Raw genomic sequence first — 23309 nt, forward strand, 5'->3', positions numbered from 1 at the left:
AGCATGCAAACCTCACTTCTGAATAGCTTTGTAAGAATAAGAATTCTTTCAACGATTTTCATGGCTCAAGAAAAGTACGGTTCACTTCCAAAGATCCTCTTTCTGTTCTCTTCATACATTACACATCGTGTTAAAAGCCTTGAAGCGAATATGTATAATTAATAACTGACTCATCCTGGTTACTTTCTATTGCAATTACTTTATTGGAACTGCGGTAAACTTCTTCAGAATTCGTTGTGTTCGTGAAATAATCAGGATATTTGTAAACATTAGTTTACATGATTTCTTTAAAATGTTTTTCTAATTGTCTTTTATCGTCTGTCCTAAAACTAGTAAGAAAACATTCAATACCCTCTCAAAATTCAAAACATGAGATATATATTGCATTTTGAAGTAGGATTTGTTTGGCAGAGGAGTAAACATTCTTCTTAGGGGAAACAGAACACGGATCTCTGGACACTCACTTGTCTACGTATTCCGTTGTACTCAGCAACTATTACAGATATATTTTATATCAAATTTTGCGATGGTTTCTTAGGACAACAGATAAAGTAAATGGAGTAAAGAGTATCTACAATTATTGCCCTAGTTTGTTGGTATCCTTTTAGTGAACATTCTTGAAAACTAGATTCTCCAGACTAACAAATAGATAAAGACACTTGAACATTTTCTGGGGGGGTGGAAGAAGTTGATTCAGTTTAAAACCAAGTACTGTATTACTGTATTATTATTATATCCCGTGTTTGTTTATAATCGTTGTACGCATGACTGGAATTTAATTAGTTATACAAGGAAATGGACGATCACTGGTTGGCTTACTTAAACGTGAGACTGAACTTTTCAGTTAACATATTAGAATGCAGACATAAGAAATGACATTATTATACAGGAATGTTACTGTATTTTTCTCTCTTACAACTAAAAACCAAATTATATTGGGTGATTTAAAAATCAAGTTGTACTGACGTTAACAATTATAGCATGTTGTATGATTAGCTGACTGCATTAGGATCTCTGTGCCTCTCGCTAGAATGCTTGCATCCCTAAGATCCTTGTGTTAAATAAACCACATGGAAGTGTAACTATTAAAATGATGGCATCTTTTGCAGTTTGATGATATATATGGAAATGAATGGAATGCATTGAAGAACTATGAATAAATACAATATTTCTGTCGTATTTCTATTCTTTTTATATGTTCGATATAAAATCTTCTGTACTTCCCTTAATTCAATAGACAGATGTTCAACTGGAATACATCCAATAGTAGGTACAAAATCATTTTCTAAAACGAGTACAATATTTCAGGAATGTTTTTTCTTGTTGTTTAAGCTGCTCGAGTGAAATTCGTGGGAAAGGAGGCAGATGTCTATCTGTTGATAACAGATGTAAATATTCACTCAAAAGAAATTTATCATTTAGTTTTCCCTCCAGGAAGTATTTTCCTCCAATATAGTCAGCCTTTTTCTCCCCGTGGGATCAAATAATTACATGACTGAGGAAATATTTTAAAAGCTTATTATAAAATACCGGTGCCCTATTTATCATAGAAACGATTATGGTTTAATCTATTGGATTGCTTAACGTTATTTCGAAGCAGGTATACTCTTTTCATATATTTAACGCCTTTATTTCAAGATTAATGACTGCCCACTAATAATATATCCTTAAGAAAGTTGTCAGTGGACTATGAAGAAAATTATTTTAAGGATTTGTTATGATAAAATCCAGTGAACAGTAGTTTCGTACATCCATGTACGAAAATCCTGAACAGTAGTCCGAAAATCACAATATATATATATCTATATCTATATCTATCCGAAAATCAGTTCTTAAAAGAACTGGGCGATGGACTGTGTCCTTGACTCTTTATTCTGTCATCTGAATGAAGAAAATCTGTGTGGATGGAGTATTATTGAGCTAAAAGCTCTAATCATGGCTGGGTAACGGCAATAACCGAGCCTCGGTTAAAACTTCATTGGCTACAGAAGTCCTAAAAAGGACTTTTTTCACCCTTCGCCTCTAATCCAAAAATCACCTTATAGTCCTTATTAAAGGGGCGAAGCAAGAATGCTTCTCATATTCCCCGTTATCTGTAGAGGACAGTGTAGGGATAAGGTGTTATTGAGCTATTAAAGCTCTGATCATGACAGGAGGGTAACAGCAATAGCCGAGCCTCAGTTAGAACTTCATTGGCAACAGCATTGCCATCCATTACACTCCAAGGGTATTGGATTGAATGAATCAATCACCGCATCTCACGGCCGATTGAAATCCATTCTCGTCCACATTTTTCTAATCCAAAAATCATTCAAATGAATACTTATAAGGATAAGGACTGGCTTAAAGGGGCGAAGCAAGTATGCTTTTCATCTTCCCCGCTATCTGTAGAGGACAGTGTATGGATAAGGTGTTATTAAGCTATTAAAGCTCTGATCATGGCAGGAGGGTAACAGCAATAGCCGAGCCTCAGTTAGATCTTCATTGGCCACAGCTTTGCCATCCATTACCCTCCAATGGTATTGGATTGAATAAATCCATTCAAAAGCTGGCTGCTAATCCAAAAATCACAATACTCTTATAATTATTTATTAAACAATTAAACTATTAACTAATAGGTGTATAAATTATTTATCTAATGATTTATATTTATCTAATTAAGTATAATAAATAAGTATCGAATTAATAATTATAAATATGCTTAAGATTTTTTTTATTTATATTATATGAATTTTATTGGAAATAATAAATTCTATTAAATTAAACACGAATATTAAACCACACTTTCTGTCGCATATTGTTAAATTATTTTAGTATTTTAACTGTTTACTATTTTTATTATTTTATGTATTTTTATCATTGGTATTATTATCATAAATATTAGATTTCAGCCAGTTATTATTAAATTCTTTTATTATTAAGCATGTTAGTGAAAGTTCAGTTATGGTGCAAACATGATAAAGATATGAATGTCTTCGAACATGGTTATGGGTATGGCGAAGAGGTGGGAAAATATGCTTTGGATTCGGGCCTTATGAGTATGTCTGGGGAGTGAAAAGAGAAAGTTCTACAAGAAGGTCAAATAGATTGCATAATTAATTGTAAGAATAGGCTAGGTGATAATTTGTTATGTTTGTGCACAAATGCCAGGAGCATCATTAACAGATGAATGCAGATGGTACTCGAGTGTCGGAAGCTAATGAGGTTGTTTTCAGTTAACGAGTGCTTAGTTTGCTAAGATATATCATCCCGGTGTATGTAACATGGCGCACAGTGCTACTGTTACATTGAATGAAGAATTAGATGTGCATGAATATGAGGTTGAAGAGTTGTTGCACCTGGATAAGGATTGGTCTATAGGGACAGATGGAATATCTGCCCGTTTGATAAAGGAATGTTCAGCCGAATTGTCTAGGCATTTCACATGTTTGTATAACTTCAGTCTCAGCTCAGGAATGATACCACAGGAATGGAAGGAATGTATGATAGTTCCATTGTACAAGGGTAGTGCAAAAACGGATGTGTCTAACTACTGACCTATCAGCATCTCTGGTGTGGTAGTGAAAATGTTATAGAAGTTGGTAAAAACGCGCATACAGAAATGGGTAGACGAACATGCTATACTCTGCAAGGAACAGCATGGGTTTACTAAATGTAATGTTGTAGCAGTTTGCTCATATTTTATCACAATGTTACGGCGGAGTTGGATAAAGGGAATGGAAACTACGATAATGTTGGATTTTTCTAAGGCATTTGATGGGATGCCACACGAAAGACTATTGCGTAAAATGGAGAATATGGGATTGGAATATAATCTCTTGACTTGGATCAGGGGAATGGTTGACAAACAGATATCAAAAAGTGGTATACAGCGAGGAATTTGCCAGATTTAAGGTGAAAAGCAGTGTACCTCAGGGTTCAGTCCTTGCGCCATTATTGTTCAATTTATACATTAATGACATCAGGCAGGGTATAACATCAGATACGCAATTGTTTGCTGATGATACGAAGATAGGGAGGACAATCAGGGATGTTACTGATATTCAATACTTACAAAATGATTTGAATAGGCTCAACATTTGGTAAAACGAAAATGGCTATCAGTTTACTGTTACTAAGTGTAAAGTTATGCATTTTAGAGGGATTAGCGTTCCAGCGGAATATTATATTAGCGGGGTTATGCTACAATAAATTGAAGAGACAAGGGATCTTAACGTATTGGTGGACAGGAATTTGAAGTTCAAAGGTTACATAGCAAAAGTTGCAAATACAACTCAGAGGATAATTGTCATTTTATCATGTAAGGATAAGGAAGCCATTTTGCTCTTTATAAGGTTTTGATAAAACCACAGCTGGATTATTGTGCGCAGATTTGGTTTCTTGGATTTGAAGGGGATAAAGCAGCTGTGGAAAGAGAGGGTGCAAAAAAGAGTTACAAATATTATATCCGGAGTATGGGATTTAGATTATCAGGAGAGATTGCGAGTATGTGGATTACAGACTCTGGTTAACATACGATAGAAGTCTATAAACTTTTGAATGGGTGTTATAGGATATCGTCTAATGAAATGTTTCGTTATATGGAAGGTGAGGAGAGAGAACACGGGGGCGTCCATGGAAGTTATGTTTGTTCCCAGTCAAGAAAGGGGTAAGAGCTAGGTTTTTCTCCCAGAGAGCAGTGAGTGAGTGGAATAGTTTGCCTTTAGGGATGGCGAGTGCATGTGCTGTGAATGAATTTAAGGAAAGGTATGGCAGCTGGGTTTGGTGATTTATAGCCTCCCTCGATGAGTCCTTGACTCCCTGGAAGTCTCAGATAATAATAATAAGACAGGCCTGCGATGAAAAAGTTGTCTTAGAAGTAATAATTGATTCTTATTGATTTTTAGGTGCTGAGTTCAGAACAAATAGTAAAAATAATTCCATCACCCACCAATTTTATCCAATTTCTAATTTTATCGTTTTTATTAGTAGTATTTGGATTTAAATTCAGCGCATTGGTATTTATTTTCATCCTCCTTTATTTACAGCTAATTACTTGTATAAGTGGTTTTTTGAAGCCTTTTTATGGTAAACTAAGAAATTTCCACGAAACTTCTCATTCTTAAGATAGGAGAGGGAGGGAGGGAGGAATGCAGATAAAAGTGCAGGTGGCTACTTTGAATCTGATTCGCCGAGATAACGAATGACTTTCCTGTTGTCACAGACACATTTTCTTGTGTGATTTTTTAGTTGAACTTAAGTCGTTGACTACTAAGGTTATCATATTTCTGAAAGGTGGCATATTTTCTAAGTTAGTGTGAAGATTTAAACTTAAGTACAATGATCATGGATGGACAGTTTGCAGTGATCTTAAAGTCATATCTATGATTTTGAGACAACAAAGAGGATACACCAAATACCCGTGCTTTTTGTGCGATTAGGACAGCCGAGATCGAGAGCAGCATTAAATCAAGAAGGAATGGCCAGAAAGAGTCACATTAGAGCCTGAAAGTAAAAATGTGTTGCACGAAACTTTGGTTGCTCGGGAAAAAATCCTTTTACCCCCGCTTCACATAAAACTGGGATTGATGAAGCCATTTGTCAAGGCTTTGTCGAAAGAAGGAGAGTGTTTTAAATACATCTGTGCAAAACTTCCGGGATTATCTATAGAAAAATTGAAAGAAGGTATTTTCATCGGTAGGGACATCAGGAAACTTATGAAGGATAAACTGTTTGAAGAAAAAATGGCAACTGTTGAAAAAGAAGCGTGGAAAGCTTTGGGATTTTTAGGAAATCACAAGGATCCCAAAATGATTGTGAAAGATATGCTACAGAAATTCAAGGATTTGGGATGTTCCATGAGCTTAAAAGTGCACTTTCTCAACTCTCATTTAGACTATTTTCTTGAAAGCGATTCCACCAAGACATCAAGGAGATGGAAAGAAGGTATCAGGGCAGTTGGCATGTCAACATGATGGCGGACTATTACTGGATGTTGCACAGAGACGACCCGGAAAAAGAATTTCACAGAAAAAGTTCAAAAAGAAGCTTGGAAGGAAAACGAAAAAGACACCACAACGTAATATAAAGTAGGTACCAGAGATTAATCTTTAATTAAATTTTTTTTCGAATACTTTCATTCCAAAAATGTTCACGGAAAATTTTAAATACTGTTATTTTACTGTAATATTGAGATCCATTTTGTGAAAAATGCTTTGGTGATAGAGAAAAATGGAAGAGCTATTTGAAATCAGTGGTCAAAAATAAATCAGAAACAGTTGATAGTTTCCAGACATCATGACTCGAATTTTGCAGGCCTGTGTGTAGGAGATAAGAGAGCAATAGTTGACGGACCTTGTGTAGGAGATAAGAGAGCAATAGTTGACGAACACTTAACATCATACATAAGAAATCACAGTGCACATAAATTATGTAATACAGTAATACCCCACTTTAGGACAATCCTCCACATTATGCTTTTCAATTATGACCAATGCGCATTTATACTACACTACATTCACTCATACAAAGGTGGCAGCAACATGACGTTCATGACTCAACCGATACGTAGTATTCGCGAACTCACTTTGTTCATGACGTTGTTGCTTACCACATCTCTCTGTATTTTGGTGTTTCAGTGCGAATCATAAACTGTATAAAGCTACGAGGTTTAACAACAACAAAAAAAAAAGATTTTTTTGACAAAAATTGGCAGCTCTATCAAACTGACGATGGTTGTAAGTAGGGTGATTCCAGTTCTTTCTTACGGTATTTGTTTCTCGTTGTTAGGGTAAACATCTGTCGAGTTATGGTGTTTTTAGTAAGTGTATGTCTGGTGTGTTTGTCAGGAAAATGGAGATCTTGACTAATGTTGTGGGATTACATTTTGTGTTAAACTGAATGACAGTGCTGAACAAAACGTTTGATAAAAATCAACGGGTTATTAGAGTATGAACATGAAACTAAACGTCAACGTTCTGAGTGGGACGTGAAAAATTCCCCAAGTTCGAAGAAGGTGCCCACAAACAAGTTCAAAACGAAAACTATGATTATTATCTTTTTTGATAGCCAAGGTGTAGTCCTTCGAGAAGTTGTACTTCCTGGGAATGACGGTCAATCAAGAAATCCTTGAAGGGTTGCGAAAACGTGTCTTACGGGTTAATCCAGAGATTGCTAATGATTGTTTGTTGCATCGCTGCAATGCGCCTTCTCATTCGGCGCTCTCAGTTCGCGAATATTTAATAAAAAAAAAAAAAAACATTCAATTGTTTTTTTTCACCCAAATGGAATGTCAGAATAGTAGGCCAATGGCTAAACTTGCCCCGTTCTACTATTGTTACAAACAAATTAAAATTTAGTGATGTTTTAGTGATGCAAGAAGTTCTACATTAGTTAATACTAGAGTTATCTGTAAACATGGCCATCTTATTGTCGATACGAAAAACTTTTAATGGTATAAATGGATAAACAAACTGGTTGGCGTATTTCTTTAAGACAAGCTATTCTGAATAACCTTTTCGTTTGCGAAATTTATTCCGAATTTTTCGTTTACGTATCTGACGTACCTGTGTTAATTATACACATAGAGATAAACGTGATTAAACCATTACATACATCTATAACGGAAGGGGGGATAAAGGCAGTTATAACGTTTTCGTATGACCGTATCATACATAGAACATACTTGAACGCTTAATCATCTTATTATTAACTTCTGCGTTATTATTAGCAGTTTTACGATTATGCAGTAATAATGGATACTTCATCAACATACAAGAATAATCAATCCTTACAAGGACTGGCTTAAAGGGGCGAAGCAAGAATGCTTTTCATCTTCCCCGTTATCTGTAGAGGACAGTGTAGGGATAAGGTGTTATTGAGCTATTAAAGCTCTGATCATGGCAGGAAGGTAACAGCAATAGCCGAGCCTCAGTTAGAACTTCATTGGCTACAGCATCGCAATCCGTTACCCTCCAAGGGTATTGGATTGAATCGATCAATCACCGCATCTCACGGTCGATTGGTCCAACCAATCTGTGTTCTCAGAATAATCAATCCTTTAGACAGCATTTAATTCTAATATTATAATACAAAATATTTAAAGGTGTGTGAATTAAATTAAATTATTTAAAAAATTATCTAATTATTTTAAATATTGTTTAGATTAAAAAAAATAAAATATAATCCAAATTATTATTTCTAAGGTAAATATAATATATTTTGCAATAAATCATAGCAGAAAAGATTTAAAGTTAGAAGAAACACCACCTTTGGAATTTCGGTTATTAAAAAAAGATCAGAAGCTCTTTTTTCAAATGGAATATCTTGCCCTGTGACGTCACCTATTCGCATAATGATAAATAGTTTTTAAGATCGAGAATAAATGTTTGAATGATTTAGGTGTGTATGTAATTTCTTGCGTCTACATCTTACAACTGATTTTCTTACCTTTATGCAACGATTTAACTATAGAATACAATATGTGCAGGATATCTGCATCTAGTGTGAATGAATTTAAAGGAAGGTATGACTGCTGGTTTGGGTGATTTAGAGTCTTCCTCGATGAAAATAGTAATTTTATTTATATATCGTATTTGTTTATTTTCTTTACGTTATATGAATAGCTTCTTGATTAAAATACCATACTATATTACTATTATGAAAGACAATTTTGGTACAAAGTGGAAAGAGGAAACACAAAAAAAACGTACATAAATTCTAGGCATTTATCATTTAGCAATGCAAATCAAATAATAATAAAAAAACGGTTACTTATGGGTGAAAGTATTAATGTATTATTGAACAAAATTCCATGGAATTAAAAGTTGTGTTTCAAGCCTTTTAAGCGAAAGGATAATGTTATTTCAACAAGTATACTGTTCATTTAAAGAGAAAAAACTTAAAGGTTATACAGTATCCTACCAAAATTTATGAGACATTCTCTAATTGCACGAAAATGAATGCATCCAGAGTATTGCAATCTGCAACTACATATAACGATTAGATAGAATTCCTTTCGATGAATAAACGGAAATAATTAACACAATGTTCGGAAGGGGGATTGACACGCAGATGTCATTGGGTCTAGAGTATGGAACAATTATGGTTGCTATACCCTATAGTGCTAGCGCGAAGAACTGTGCATGTCATTTCTACCGTTAAAAGAACAATAACTGAAAATGCAGTCATTATAAGGAAGCACATCAGAATGTGGTCAGCAATAAGCCTGACAGACCATCTATGGGAATTACAGCGCTACCAAGATAGCTGTAACTCTTTCCACTAGGGAAATTTACTAATGATTTAAAGTAGAAGAAGAAAACAATACTATCAAATATTTACTTAAAAAATACTAGATATCATTCTATGACACATTGAAGCATTTATTACGCCTATGTGGACAATTACGCCTATCTTTTGTTGATATCTGCACATTGCACTTTCAATAATAAATAAAGTGTCCAATGTTACTACCATTTGTTTAGTTACTTTAATATTGTTAACGAGTCAAGTGTGGCTATTACTGTTTACACGTGACTAGACCGAAGTATTGTTGTTGTTTATCAAACGTTATATGAAGAAGAGTTAAGCCATGAGACAAATTATTCACTGCAGTATAAACTAGTAATGTGTCTTCATTTTATTACCTGTATATACTCGTCTTCGCTCCTTAGATGTTCGGCGATAAACTCGATGGCTTCTGTCGCCCTATACGCATCAGGTGAGAGGAATAGAGTGTCTGTACTTTCACTGTCTCTTCTTTCGACATCCCTTTCGGAGGAAGGCTTGCGAGCAATAGTGCAATTTGGATGATGGATGTCAGCTAATTCAAGAAACTCCATTTTACCTTTCAGAGTACATTGCTTAATCTCAGGTGGGGCATGGTAATGATGATGGAGACCGACTCCTGGCATTTCCATCATCCACCTAAGGCGGGTCTTTTTGGGCCTCTTCATAAACAAAAGGATAGGCAAATACTTTAAGAAAACTACTCGAATCCAATTTGGCATCCTATGCGTTCTGGGTCCGCGAAAGTTCCAGTTGATAATAATCACCGTGACCAGGATGGAAACCGTGTTCATAAGGAAGGTGAAGAGCAGGTACTTGGCGATAAGTGGAAGAACGAGTGATGTTGGTGGCAGTATCTTGGACACCAACAACAGGAACACTACCAATGACAACAGAATGGAGATTCCCAAGGTGACCTTTTCGCCCGCTTCTGCTGGGAGATAGAAGACGAGAATGCACAAAAAACTAATCAACACAGTCGGTAGAATAAGGTTAACCGTATAGAAGAGCGTCTTCCTCCGAATCGTAATGTAGAAAGAGATGTCTGTCTCTGTAGGCCTCCCGTGTTTTGTGTTGTTGTAGATGTTCAGATAGGCTGGCACCCCTACGATGTCCCACGTACCGCTCTTCCAATAATCAGACAGATCCACCCACTTCTGCTTGTTGTACAGCTCTAAGGACACTTGATCACCATTGAAAGTCCACGATCCAAACTTCATCACGCATTTCTGCTGATCAAATGGAAAGTAGGTGACATCTATGGTGCATGAGCTCTGGTAAATAGCGGGAGGGACCCACATCACAGATCCACTTGGGTAGATGAGAACGTTCGATTTGTACCGCACTTCATAGTTGCCATCGGCACTGCAATTTAATAAAAATACTTAGACAAAAAAAAAAACTTATTCACTAATCTGCAGTTAATAAAATATTGTAACAATTATAAAACCAAGCCTAATTAAAAGTGAGTATTCAGAATTTGATAGTTCACTGTTATTTTATAAAAAAAAAATTAGAAAACGACGTTTATTCTCAAAATGAAACTAAAATATACTTTATTTAAATATGTCAGCAAATCACTTAACAACGAAGAAAATGCTTCGAATGCTTAATAATGCATGTAACCCCCACTTTCAATACTGGGATACAGTTGAATGTTTAAGTGTCAAATCTCGTTTTTGGTTGACTCTCTCTCTCTCTCTCTTTCTCAAAATGCAAAACTTCTCCATACATACCATCAGCATATTATCTCTTCCCCTCCCCTAGCCTCTAGTTCTAAATTACCATGGATTAACTGCATCGGTTTTCATCAATCCAGCCATTCAGATTAGGTATTATTTTAGTCAAATGCCACCGAAGTTTATATTAAGCTAAGTTACGATATCTGTAGGTGTTGACCTCATTTTTACGAATATTGCGTCAAAACTAATTCATTTTGATACTGTCAAAATACGGTTGTTCCTATGGATATCTCAAAACTTTGTGGCTCAAATAATCGCATCCATTGTTACGTAGGTATAAACTGCATAACATAAATTTGAAATTTCTGCGATACAGTAATCTATAAAAAAAGCTTTGATTGGCCTTAATATGCCAATGACAAATTCTACAGTAGTTATGTTCAGATTCTGGTGGGTGCTCTACAATTGTGGCTTAACTGCGATTGCATTATTGAAATCTTGTAACACTTATCTATTGTCCTGGTTCAGTTGTTACTTGCGATGGATTGTTATCTCAGCAATGAGTGTTAATACAGTAATTTCCAGTTAACAAAAGCTGAGATTTCAGTATTATAGGTAACTATTACAAGATTTCAACAGTGTGAGGATAATGATGCACAGCAATTAAATGAGCCGGTGCAATTGTACTTTGTTATATCCGCTACCAATGATGAGTGGCCATAATTCTTAAATTAAGATGAAGTAACTTCTCTTGACTTTTTCTTTTATACCTTCGAACGTTTGTTAATTCAACTTCACTCAATTACCACGTTTGAATAATTGTTTTTATTCAGTTATGCTTTTACATATCCAAACATAAAATTCTTAGAGTTTAGTGGACAATTAAGAATTGAATCCCTCTGTCTTCTTGTTGGTACGATCCTGAAGGGATATGAGAAAGATTTCTTTGTGGTGTGGTGTTGAAAATTTTCGAAATTCCATATTTTTATCTAAAGAAAAGAAATAAAATGAGATTAATAAATAAATGATGATATTAAAATGGTCCAAATAATATAAATCCTCTAAATAAATTGAACTTACACCGTTATAAATATCTTTAGAAAGGAAAAAAAAAAAAAAAGAGAAATAATCAACTCACCTGTTTAGGCATTCAAATTCATTTCAGACAATCCAGCATCTTCAGTAGCATCAGAAATCCTTTGATGCACAACAATACAAATTCAGTCGATAATAATGAAATAATCCCAAAAAACACTGAATCTGAATCGATATCCTCGCAACAATGTTCAATGGTTGACGTGCAGAACCATTTGCACAAAATTCTCACACAAAATCCACCTATACTGAGTGAATTTAGTAGTAAAAACTGCATAGGTCAGTTAGCTTGATTTTGAATGTGAATTCCATTTCAGGTCTTCAATGAGAAGGATAATAGTGATCTCACAATTGGGATAAAAATTCATCTATCGCCTGTCACTAATATTCAATGCCTGAATAATAATTATTATCATAATAAAGCTTATCTGAAATTAGTAGCGAACTGAGAATTGTTAGTATTATATAGAATTCGCCAATAAATACAGTAACGATATAACATAACATAGCATAACACAAATGAATTGTTTTGTCTCTTGGTTTATCCTTATATAAGGACTGGCTTAAAGGGGCGAAGCAAGAATGCTTTTCATCTCTTTTTATCGTGTTCAAGCTATTTACTTATGAATTAAAAGAAAAAATAAGAAAAAACATAAAGCGAAGGGATTATAACTTATAATAAAGAATATATTCGTTCGAATTTTGATCTTTCTTCCCCCTTATCTGTAGAGAACAGTGTAGGGAGAAGGTGTTATTGAGCTATAAAAGCTCTGATCATGGCAGGAGGGTAACAGCAATAGCCAAGCCTCAGTTAGAACTTCATTGGCTACAGCATTGCCATCCATTACCCTCCAAGGGTATTAATCACCGCATCTCACGGTAGATTAACTCCCCGATGGTCCTGGAAACCACCTCTTGGTATCGTTCACATCTACCAGAATTAAAATATTATTTATTAAAAACAAATAATTCTTGGGGAATATAAAGTTCTACAAATATGAAATATTTTGGAAAAAACAAAACAAAACCAAAGAATTACTTCTAATTTTATCGTGTTCGAGCTATTTACTTATGAATTAAAAGAAAAAATAAGAAAAAACATAAAGCGAAGGGATTATAACTTATAATAAAGAATATATTCGTTCGAATTTTGATCTTATCTGAATGCTGATGTTTCTAAAGAGGGAGAAAAAAATATTAAAACCAAAAACATTTTCTGAAACGAAATACGAATAGGATGTTTTGGAGATTACTTACTTATTAAACAACACCACATCCGGTTTCCAAACTTTATCCGGAGGTAACCTAAGAACCGATATTCCACCATAATCGGCTTCGTCCCATTTTAGCTGATAATCTTTCCATATCTTTAAAAAATACACAAAAACTTTAGAATTTGATAAGAAAAAAAAAACGTTTATGATTTATAGTTAATTTGTTTTTATATAAATTATAGAAATTTCGATTTATACAAATATTTTATATATATATATATATATATTTATTTATTTGGGAAGAGTAGAGAAGCAATTTTTTATGTTAAACTTTCTTAAAATTCTTCGTAGTTTCTTGGAGAGCGAGCTGATGCATAGTAAGGAGATATAACCTTTGGGGTTGTCCTGTGTTTCTGAGTTGTTTTGATGGTGGCGGTATAGATGCTTGTTAATAGTTTTTGAAGCGTAGCCATTACTCGTGAAGGTTCTTTTTAGATGTTGTAGTTCATTTTTTAGCTCTTCATCATCTGACAGTACAGATCTGGCACGATGCGCTAGAGTTGAGATGATACCCACTTTTTGTGCTGGATTGTGATGTGAAGACGCATACAGGTATCTATCTGTGTGTGTAGGTTTTCTAAGGATGGAGATTTTTATGGAGTCAGATGTCTTGGTAAATTTTACGTCCAGAAAAGGAAGAGATCGATTTTCTTCAACCTCCATGGTTCATTTGATGTCTTGGTGGAAGTTGATTAAGTGATCTAAAAAAGTGTGAAGCTTATCAGTACCGTGTTCCCAGATAAGGAATATGTCATCTACATATCTCAGCAAGACTTTTGGCTTAAGAGTAAATGAGGAGATTGCCTTTTGTTTGTAGTCTTCAAAAAATATGTTGGCTAGTATTGGGGATAGGGGGGGATGCCCATTGCTAATCCTTTATTTTTTTTTTTGTAAATTTTTCCCTCAAATTGAAAGTAGCCGGAGTTTACACAATGTGATTGCAGGGAAAACATCTTTTTTGAAATCTCGTTCTTTAAAATATCGAGAACCTCTTGAGTTGGAATGTTTGTGAAGAGAGCAACTATGTCAAAGCTCACCATGATATCTGAAGACTTGAGTTTTAAATTCTTCTTTTAGAGACCAAATCAGTTGAGTTTTTGATATATGAAGGAGATTTTCCCGCAAAACCTTTTAAGGATGATGCCAGATATTTAGATAATCGGTAGGTAGGCGAGTGAATACTATCTACAATAGGTCTCATTGGGCAATTTTTTTTGTGTATCTTTGGGAGACCGTATAACCTTGGAATGAGTGAATGTAAAGAACGAACAGAAAGGCGTATGTTTCGTGGAAGCTCCATGGTTTTTTGTAGGAGATTATTCGTTTTGTTATGTATCTTTCTTGTTGAATCTCTTTCAATTTCCGAGTATGTATCTGACTCTAATCAAGCTGAGATTTTGTCACGGTAATCTGTTTTATTTAGAACTACAGTTGCGTTTCCCTTATCAGCTTGTAGGATAACGATGTCCTTGTTATTCTGAAGATTTTTAATGGCTACCCTTTCGCCAAGGGAGATATTATCAGATGGAGGTTTTGCATTATTAATCGCAAGTGTTGCTTCCATGCGAAGTAAACTCTCTTCTCTACTCTTCCCAAATTAAGATCAATTATAAGCAAACACAAACCAGCTCACAACCATCTACAGTTCTCAGGAGCGTATAAAATTACGTACGACTGTGGTAAGCCATACTATGGCCAAACTGAAAAATCCATCCTCCTACGTCTGGAAGAACGCCAGAGGGACATTGCCTACAAAATAACTGGAGCAAGTGTCCTGTCAAGCCTTTTTGTTCAACCCTGTTTTCAGTAAACACAAATAATGAAGGCCGCCAACATGAGATAAACTAGACAACAACTTCAAACCTTCATATATGCCACGACGAGGTAGAACGCCGCATAGTCGAGTCTAAGGAAATTGTCATGGGCCCTCATCATATAAACAAGAAACTTAGTTACAATTTATCGGACTCATTCAACTCTGCTCTCAGATATTGGAGTCCTCGTAAAGTCACACGCGCACAGATGCCTAACAATAGAACGTGAACACGGACTGTAGCTCCAGTTCAAAGTTAACTGAAGTTTATAATAGTCGAATTTCAGTGACACAATGTTTCTTTATAGTGTTTTTTATTTGCTTTCTGTGTTTCTTCACGCCTGAAGAAGTCGGCCTTCCGACGAAACATGTTTGCGTTGTGAATGAATTTAATTGTTTGTTCTAACTCCCGGTTCTAAGTCAGTATATAAAAATATGAACATATCCCAATTCCGAGTTAATATAAATAGTCACACACACACACACACACACACACACACACACACACACACACACACACACACACACACACACACACACACACACACACACACATTCTGAATCCAATTCTAATTAGATTAGAAATCCACCTCCTTAATTAATTAAGGAGGTGGATTTCGCATGACTACAGCGTTAGGAGTTGTATAAGGACTACCTTGAACACAGATATGGAAATCTAGTTGTTATGGAAGGGAAAGTTGTGGATGTGACGTAGATTTGCCAGAAGAGGCTAAAGTATAAGTCTGCATAAAAAAAAGAGAAATCTAATCTTTCGTGGAAATCTTAATAATATTAAAGGTTAATATTAATAATATTAATATTATTAATATTACTATTAATTTAATAATATTAAATTATTATTCTTGAAGGCATGTTTACATAAATATTTTTGTTTATTTATGTAAACATCTACTAAAATAAAGAGAAAAAAGGCTTCGCTTCGGCGATGCAAATTTATAAAAATGAAGTGGATATTAAATCCAGCATTATTGCAAAGCCGAATATAGAAACTCCCTACGAGTGACCGAAAGATCGTCCAACTCAGCGTTGGTTCCACTCAGTGACAGGCTCACCTACCACTGAGCAGAACCGCTCATGTTCCAGAGAAAAGCATCGGCCGACAACCCCCCCTCCCCCACGGAAAACACGCTCCCCAGAAACTCAAAATGCTTTCTCAAAGCAAACCCCCTTCACCGGCAACTAGACTTTTAAGTAAAGCCCTTCTCTAAAAATTAGGGCGATCCTTCGGACAACTCCCCACGAGTGACCGAAAGATCGTCCAACTCAGCGCTGTTGTACTCAGTGACAATGGTCACCCTTGGGCAGCGACGATCATCTCTCCTATTAGATCCGGATAGGACAACTCGTAAATATCGGCGAGTATATTCCCATAAGCTCTATGGTCAAATTTCATAAAACGCTTATAGTTTCTATATTCGGCTTTGAATATCCACTTAATTTTTTATAAATTTACGTTTGCATTTGCGTAAAAGTTTAGATAAATATATTTTTATATCGTTTAACTTTCATTTCGAAAAACATATTAGTTTAAGGATAATATAAATTTCTCCATTCATTTTGCAATAGCTGTAGAAGCAACTCACCAATTGTAGCCAGACATTTGACGTCATTATCTGGTTTTTTTCATTCTGCAAGAAATTAAAACATCATTAAATTTTAATTTTAGAGAAACGCAACACAACACATAACTTATATCTTAGAGGCCATATTTCCATCTCTCAAGAGTTTTTTTTATACGTATTCATCGAAAAGTCGGATATCCGCAATAACTTATAACTTATAAGTTATAAAGCCTTTCTAATCGAAGAACATTGTCGATACAGACTGTGCATTGGAAACGATGGCACATGCTTATCTTCGTTTGATTCAAGGTACTTGCTAGTTTTAGAAACAGATCGATGAAACTGATCACGTGTGATCAGTTTCACCGATCTGTTTCAGAATTGAAAGACAATCATTCGATAATATCATTTAAAAAGATTTTTCAGACCATATTTAAAATGCCTAAATTGGGTACGCGAATTGGACGTCTCGTTTTTATTCCCCCCCCCTCTCATCATATTGTAATTATGTACTGACAATCTCCAATGCTAACTGCGCAGCATCATTGAATTCCACATCTATCATTGCAGATGTAGTGAATGCATAATGATGTAACGAAAGTACAAAATTACATTCGATGATGACGTGAGATTTTGAGAATGATATTTATTGTTTGTATATGTCACATAAATGTAGAAAATGCAATTCTGATTTGAATGTCTGCTGTATTTCGTATTAAGATTATTTTATTCGAAAATGTGGTGATTTTTATATAACTGCGCCTTCGTGGAATCAATGATTTTATAAGCTCCGAGTATGCGTGTGTGTGTGTGTTTGAATGAGTGAAATGCCTCAACAAGTTTTAATAAAAATCCTAAATACTATTTCTCCCTCCAATAATTGCAGAATTCTTAATATCATTTCGAAACATTTTACCAGAATTGGCCAATCGAGTTAATCTCATTGAAATCAGTATTCGAATATTTGAAATCAATAATCGATTGAATAGGCTGGAATTGTGATCATGGGAAAATGGGTATCAGTTCGATGTCAGCTAACGTAAAGTCATTCACTTCGGCATGACTAGATATCCAATGGTGTATTATATTGTTGGTATTAGGCTAGAAGAAACTGATGAGGCTTGGGATCTTGGAGTGTTAATAGATAGGAAGTTGAAGTTCAGGGGCCATGTGGCAAAGATTGCAAATACAACTCAAAGGATAATTGAAATAATGAAAAGAACATTCACATGTAAAGATAAGGATGTTATTTTGCCTCTTTACAAGGCCTTGATAAGACCTCACTTGGACTATTGTGCGCAAGTCTGGTCTCCTGGTTTCCGTTGTGATTCTGATAACCAAGGAGAGTGTTAAAAATGATATCAGGATTGTGGAATACTGATTATGAAGACAGATTGAAAACTTGTAGACTGCAGACACTAGCAAACAGGAGAAAGAGGGGTGATATGATTGAGATTTACAAACTTCGGAAAAGGGTCATACAGGATTTCAATTGATGGAATTTTTCAATTTATGGAGGGTGGGGAAAGGACGAGAGGGCATCTTTCGAAGCTGAGAATGAAGGTCGCCAAGAAGGGTGTGAAGACTAGATTTTTCTTTCATCGGGTGGTGTGCGTGATTGGAATGGATTGCCATTGGATGTTGTGAGTGCAAGCAGTGTGAATGAATTCAAGAAGAAGTATGATAGCTGGTGTGTGTAGTATGTGGCCTCCCTCGATGAGTCTCTGACTCCCTGGAGGTCTCTCTTAATAATAATAATATTAAGCCACATGAATATCTTCTTCTTTACATCCAAAATGATGTTTAATTACATCCATGTTTTTTTTGTCCTTTAGTGACTCTGCAAATGATTCAACTTCTAGGTAATACTGTAATTGCATTAATTCAACAAATTTCCATAAGTATTCTAAACATCTGATAGTATAGTAATCCGTAGTCTAGGTAAGACATCGATGTACACAAAAAATATCTAATTATTCTTATGAGTCCTTATAAGCCTTTTGATACTTACTTCAATATGGTGTTAAGAATTTTTAGGGATAGCTATATTTATTATTTAAAAACTAATTCTTATTCAATTAAAAAGTGATAATATTTTAGAACTATCCTAGATTATATATATACTATGAAACGTTGTTTAAAATAAGAAAGATTCACATAATTTTGTATTACGAGGTATTTACCAATGCAAAATATCGTCACATCTATAATTTAGTGTACCGAATGTCTCATATTACTAATAATCAATAAATATATATATATATATATTATTGAACATTATTTACTCGGTAGAAAATGTATATAAAAATAAATTTAAATGACTCTATATCTAGAAAGAATATATACATAAACTCTCTGTTTATATTTATATATATTTACTTGAAAAATCTCTAAACAGCGTGCTTTAAAATTTTAATAAATTTATTTTCTATATCTAAATTTTTGTTAAAATACCAATATATTTGTCAAAATAATAATATTAACATAACATAATAAAATAATTTTAATAAAAAATAATATACTGGAATAATATATATATATATATATATATATATATATATATATATATATATATATATATATATATATATATATATATATATATATATATATATATATATATATATATATATATACGGGAATAAAAAGGCGTTAGCTGATTTTTTTTTAATAAAAAATAATAATAAATAAGGTTGAACTTGTACTTTATTGCATTTCAGTTGATATTTAGATGTAAGGAAAATTATAAAGTATTTGCTTTTTTTTAAGAAAATATTATTTTTATTTATTCCAAATACAATTACCATATTAATTATCAAAATATTACTTTATAAAAAATATTCCTGGATAAACAAATTCACTGAATCTCTTTTCTCCATAGACAAATTCCACGAACGTGCTTGAAGAACTTATTTCAATTCTGTAGAACGAAAGTTGAAGAATTTAATTCAGTAGTTTCTCAACGAGAAGCTGAAATATCTCAAACAGCCTAAATCCTTTCGGGTAACTACTAATCCAAATCTATTAGCTTGGATAGCACATTTGACAACAAATGCATGTGTCCTTCGTTATCTCCTATAAACAGAAGGGGGTTAAGCTTAATTCAAGGCAGATGGTAAAACAGGAGTGAGAATAACTACACTTTGTAATGTTTCTGTCGGATTTAACATACGCCAGATAACATTTGATTCAGGAAGCAAATCCCCAACTAATATTCCTTTAATCTGATGTTGTTATCATAACTGAGTCACGAAGCTACTGTCATGGACAGGCTATGTTACCTAAGAGGGTTAAGCAAGACAATATACTATGTGTGATTACTATGAACATAATATTGCATCAGTCTTTACAATAAAAGGTGTTATCATTGAACTTTTCCAACAGGTAGAACTTAAAGTCTTTATTTTTATATAAATACATAAAAGTGGCGGATATTATAGATCCATCCATATTTTATAGCCAAATTTCTATATCTAATCAAAAAAGATTCATAATATTATCAATTCTACGAAACCTATTAATAGTCGTTGCCTTTGGATATTTGTCGCAAGATGGTGATCTAAGCGCGTAATTAATAGGCATTGACCAATGAGAGTTGAGAGTAGTTTCTACTAAATCTGATTATGTATTATCCATGTAGTAGAAATATACACAAAACGGTGCTTGCATAGAATGCTAAACTATATAAGAATATTTTGTAGTAATTTATATTGATTTTTATTTTCGGAAAATGTGTCTTCTTTATGTTCACTAACGGCAGTTTTGTATATAGCAGGCACTTTAATCCGGTACGGCTTATTTTCTTGTTTACATTCATGTAATCTGTTATATGGTTGGGAAGATCTTTCCGGGGCTATTAACTCAATCATCTTAAGAACCATCAAGGAGATTAACATTGTTCTTTCTATGCGTTTGCTTTAAGAAATCAGAATAAGGAATAGAGGTATGTATCTATAACGCTTAATGGCTCTAAGATAAAAAAAAAAAAAAAATCCGTAGTTGCATGCACTTCGATCATAGTAAAAAAACATCAATATCACTTAGAAGCTGACCATGAAAAATGGAAAGTCATATTATCATTTAGTGAACATGGACGAATAGAAATAAAACTCATAGTAAAGAGAAAAAGAAAATATGCTACTATGATGAAAAGCCAAACGGTTATTTTTTTCTGGCGAGGTTGATAAGTTAAGGGGGATTTTTATCTCCCTTAAAATATGCTACTATTAGGTATAAATAAATTAAAGTATTAAAATATATTCCGTATTATGTATAAAAATAAAATATTTTCTATATTTTTATTTAGTTGGTATATTTACTTAAATCGCAACTGAAATATATCAAAATATTTAACTTTTCAGATTTACACGTTAGAAATATCACTGAATTGAGGAATCCAGGCAAATAAGGGATATTTTATGCTCTTTAAAATAAAAAAATAAAAAAATTGAGTTTTATTTTATACTCACCACGTTGATCAGCTGGACAAAGGAGAGGCCAAACTCTACCTCCACTGTCTCGTTCATAGCATTTACAGGTCGTATCAGTTTATTGTAATCTCGAAACAAATCCCGGACGAGCCTCTCCTCGTCCTCGGAGCAGAGGACTGTAAAAATCGTGATACAGAATTAGGAATTTTATTACAGTAAATGCAGTAATTTAAATATCGCACCTTATAATTGTTCCTAACTTATATATGGATTATATGACCTCTATCTTGTATGAAAATGAGATATAGCAATAGTTTACTCAAGGAAAGAGGAGTATATGAACAGAAATCGTATAAAATAATACAATTCTTATGTCGAAACATGCAAAGAATTGCTATTAAAATTGATAACAAGGTCATTCGAGAGATATTCTCACATATCTCTCGAATGATCTCGACAACTTATAATGGAAATTGCATTTAAATTTGGATTTTCTGGATTATTCCATTCCTTTTTTTTTGTTAATTTTATATTCATTTTAAATACGAAATATCAATTAACTCCAAATTGGTATTTCGAGTTAATTGGTATTTTAATATTAAGTTAAATTAAATGAGTATCCGGTTGTTATGACTAAATGAGATTGGTAAGTGAAGCTAAACATAGATGTAAATTATATATTTTGAATAAAAATAAAATTTACATCTATATTCCTACTATGAAGATAAAATGAAATCGCTGTGAAAAGAGCAAAGCAAACCAGTTAGCAAACACACTCGATTAACAAGCATAAACACGCTGGTCTTATAGTATTATTTGTGTCGGTGTAATTAAAAACAATCTAGGCAGCAAATTATTTTTCTTACAGCCTGGCTTCCAAAGGTCCTTCTTCTTTGATAGATTCGTTTTTTTTTCCTTCTTTCTTTTCAATTCTGTGTGACTGTTGGCTATACCAGGACTTTGGTGATCATCCTTTTTCTCATCATAAGAAAGAGTAACTTCCTCCCAGTGATGTGGTGTAGGAGAGTAAGAAATCTTCTATATACTACACCATGTTCACTCCAGACATGATGGTATTTAGATTAATTTCTTTTATTATTTTTTGCTCGAAAAATCCTTCGCTTGTTTCAGTACAGAAAACGCAGACTTCAAGTTATGACCAATGGCGTATTATGTTCTTTGCTTTTATGCATTTTTCCACCTTTACTAGTCACCTGCTTGGTTGGTCGATTAGTTAGTATGTCTATTCTCCAACTAAAAGGTTGCGGGCTTGAATCCCGGAGTGGGAATAGATGTCTGAGATTCTCTTTAGATGGTAGTTCAGTTTCATCATTCTATGTTCGACCACCCTACCGCTTACTGGAGGCGTGAAGTGGCTTGATAACGTCTATGTTTCGTCTCTGAGGAGGGTTTCCGAACCACTTAAAGAATGAAAAAAAAATGATAAAAATAGAAAAATCGTAAGCCGACCTAATGTGTTGATTAATGCACTCCAAGTTTACAACCTTTTGTAGGTGTGGGTCAAATAAAACAATGAAACTGTATCTCTACTGCCAAATTATAAACATAATATGAATAAAACACTTGTTTTACTTTTAAAATATCCACCAAATAGAGTACTGACGTTCTTTTTCCATCTTACAAATTCATAGAAAAACTAACTATACAGGGTGTTCGGGATAAATTTGACATATTTATAATTAATTATATTTTTCCGTAAGTTACATGTATTAACACACACTTCTCTTCATTTAAAAGTTTGGACCCTTCTTCATTCATATACAAGATGTCAGAAAGGATGGATAGCTGGAACCCACCTGAATCATGGAAGAGAATAACTTGTATCATGATGATTCGTGCCCGCCATCAAAATAAGGATATTACGACTGCTGCCCAATGCTCCCTGAATACAGTAAAAACAATCAGGCATGAACTAGAGACTTGCAATGGTGACTACGAGGATGTAGCAAGAAGAAAGATCCCTAGCAGACGATCTGATTGCGTTCGTACAGCAGAATTCCTCGCAAATCTGCAGGAACAGGTGTTGAAGAACCCTGGCATTGGAATTCGGGCTTTGTTCGTGGAGTTGCTAACTGTAGTCAAGCCCTGGATAACAAGGGTAGCCAATGGTAGGCCGTATGTATGGCAGCAGGATTCGGCCCCTT

At 34.1% G+C, this 23309-nt stretch overlaps 1 protein-coding gene across 1 annotated transcript in view; it reads right to left on the reverse strand.

Annotated features, from left to right (window-relative positions):
• Window positions 1-21327, reverse strand: part of nAChRbeta1 (nicotinic acetylcholine receptor beta1) — a gene marked incomplete at its 5' end in the record, with an annotated part of 67071 nt that extends 45744 nt beyond the window's left edge. The window contains 4 exons of the mRNA XM_090400210.1: window positions 9627-10632; window positions 13302-13411; window positions 16736-16780; window positions 21184-21327. Of these exons, the coding sequence (XP_090256336.1) occupies window positions 9627-10632; window positions 13302-13411; window positions 16736-16780; window positions 21184-21327 (1305 nt within the window). The remainder of the gene's footprint in view (window positions 1-9626; window positions 10633-13301; window positions 13412-16735; window positions 16781-21183) is intronic.
• Between the last annotated feature and the right edge of the window lie 1982 nt (window positions 21328-23309).

This window comes from Typopeltis vanoorti, chromosome 11, assembly GCF_054136105.1.
Source record: "Typopeltis vanoorti isolate ZY-2024b chromosome 11, IOZ_Tvanoo_1.0, whole genome shotgun sequence".
Lineage (NCBI taxonomy): Eukaryota > Metazoa > Arthropoda > Arachnida > Uropygi > Thelyphonidae > Typopeltis > Typopeltis vanoorti.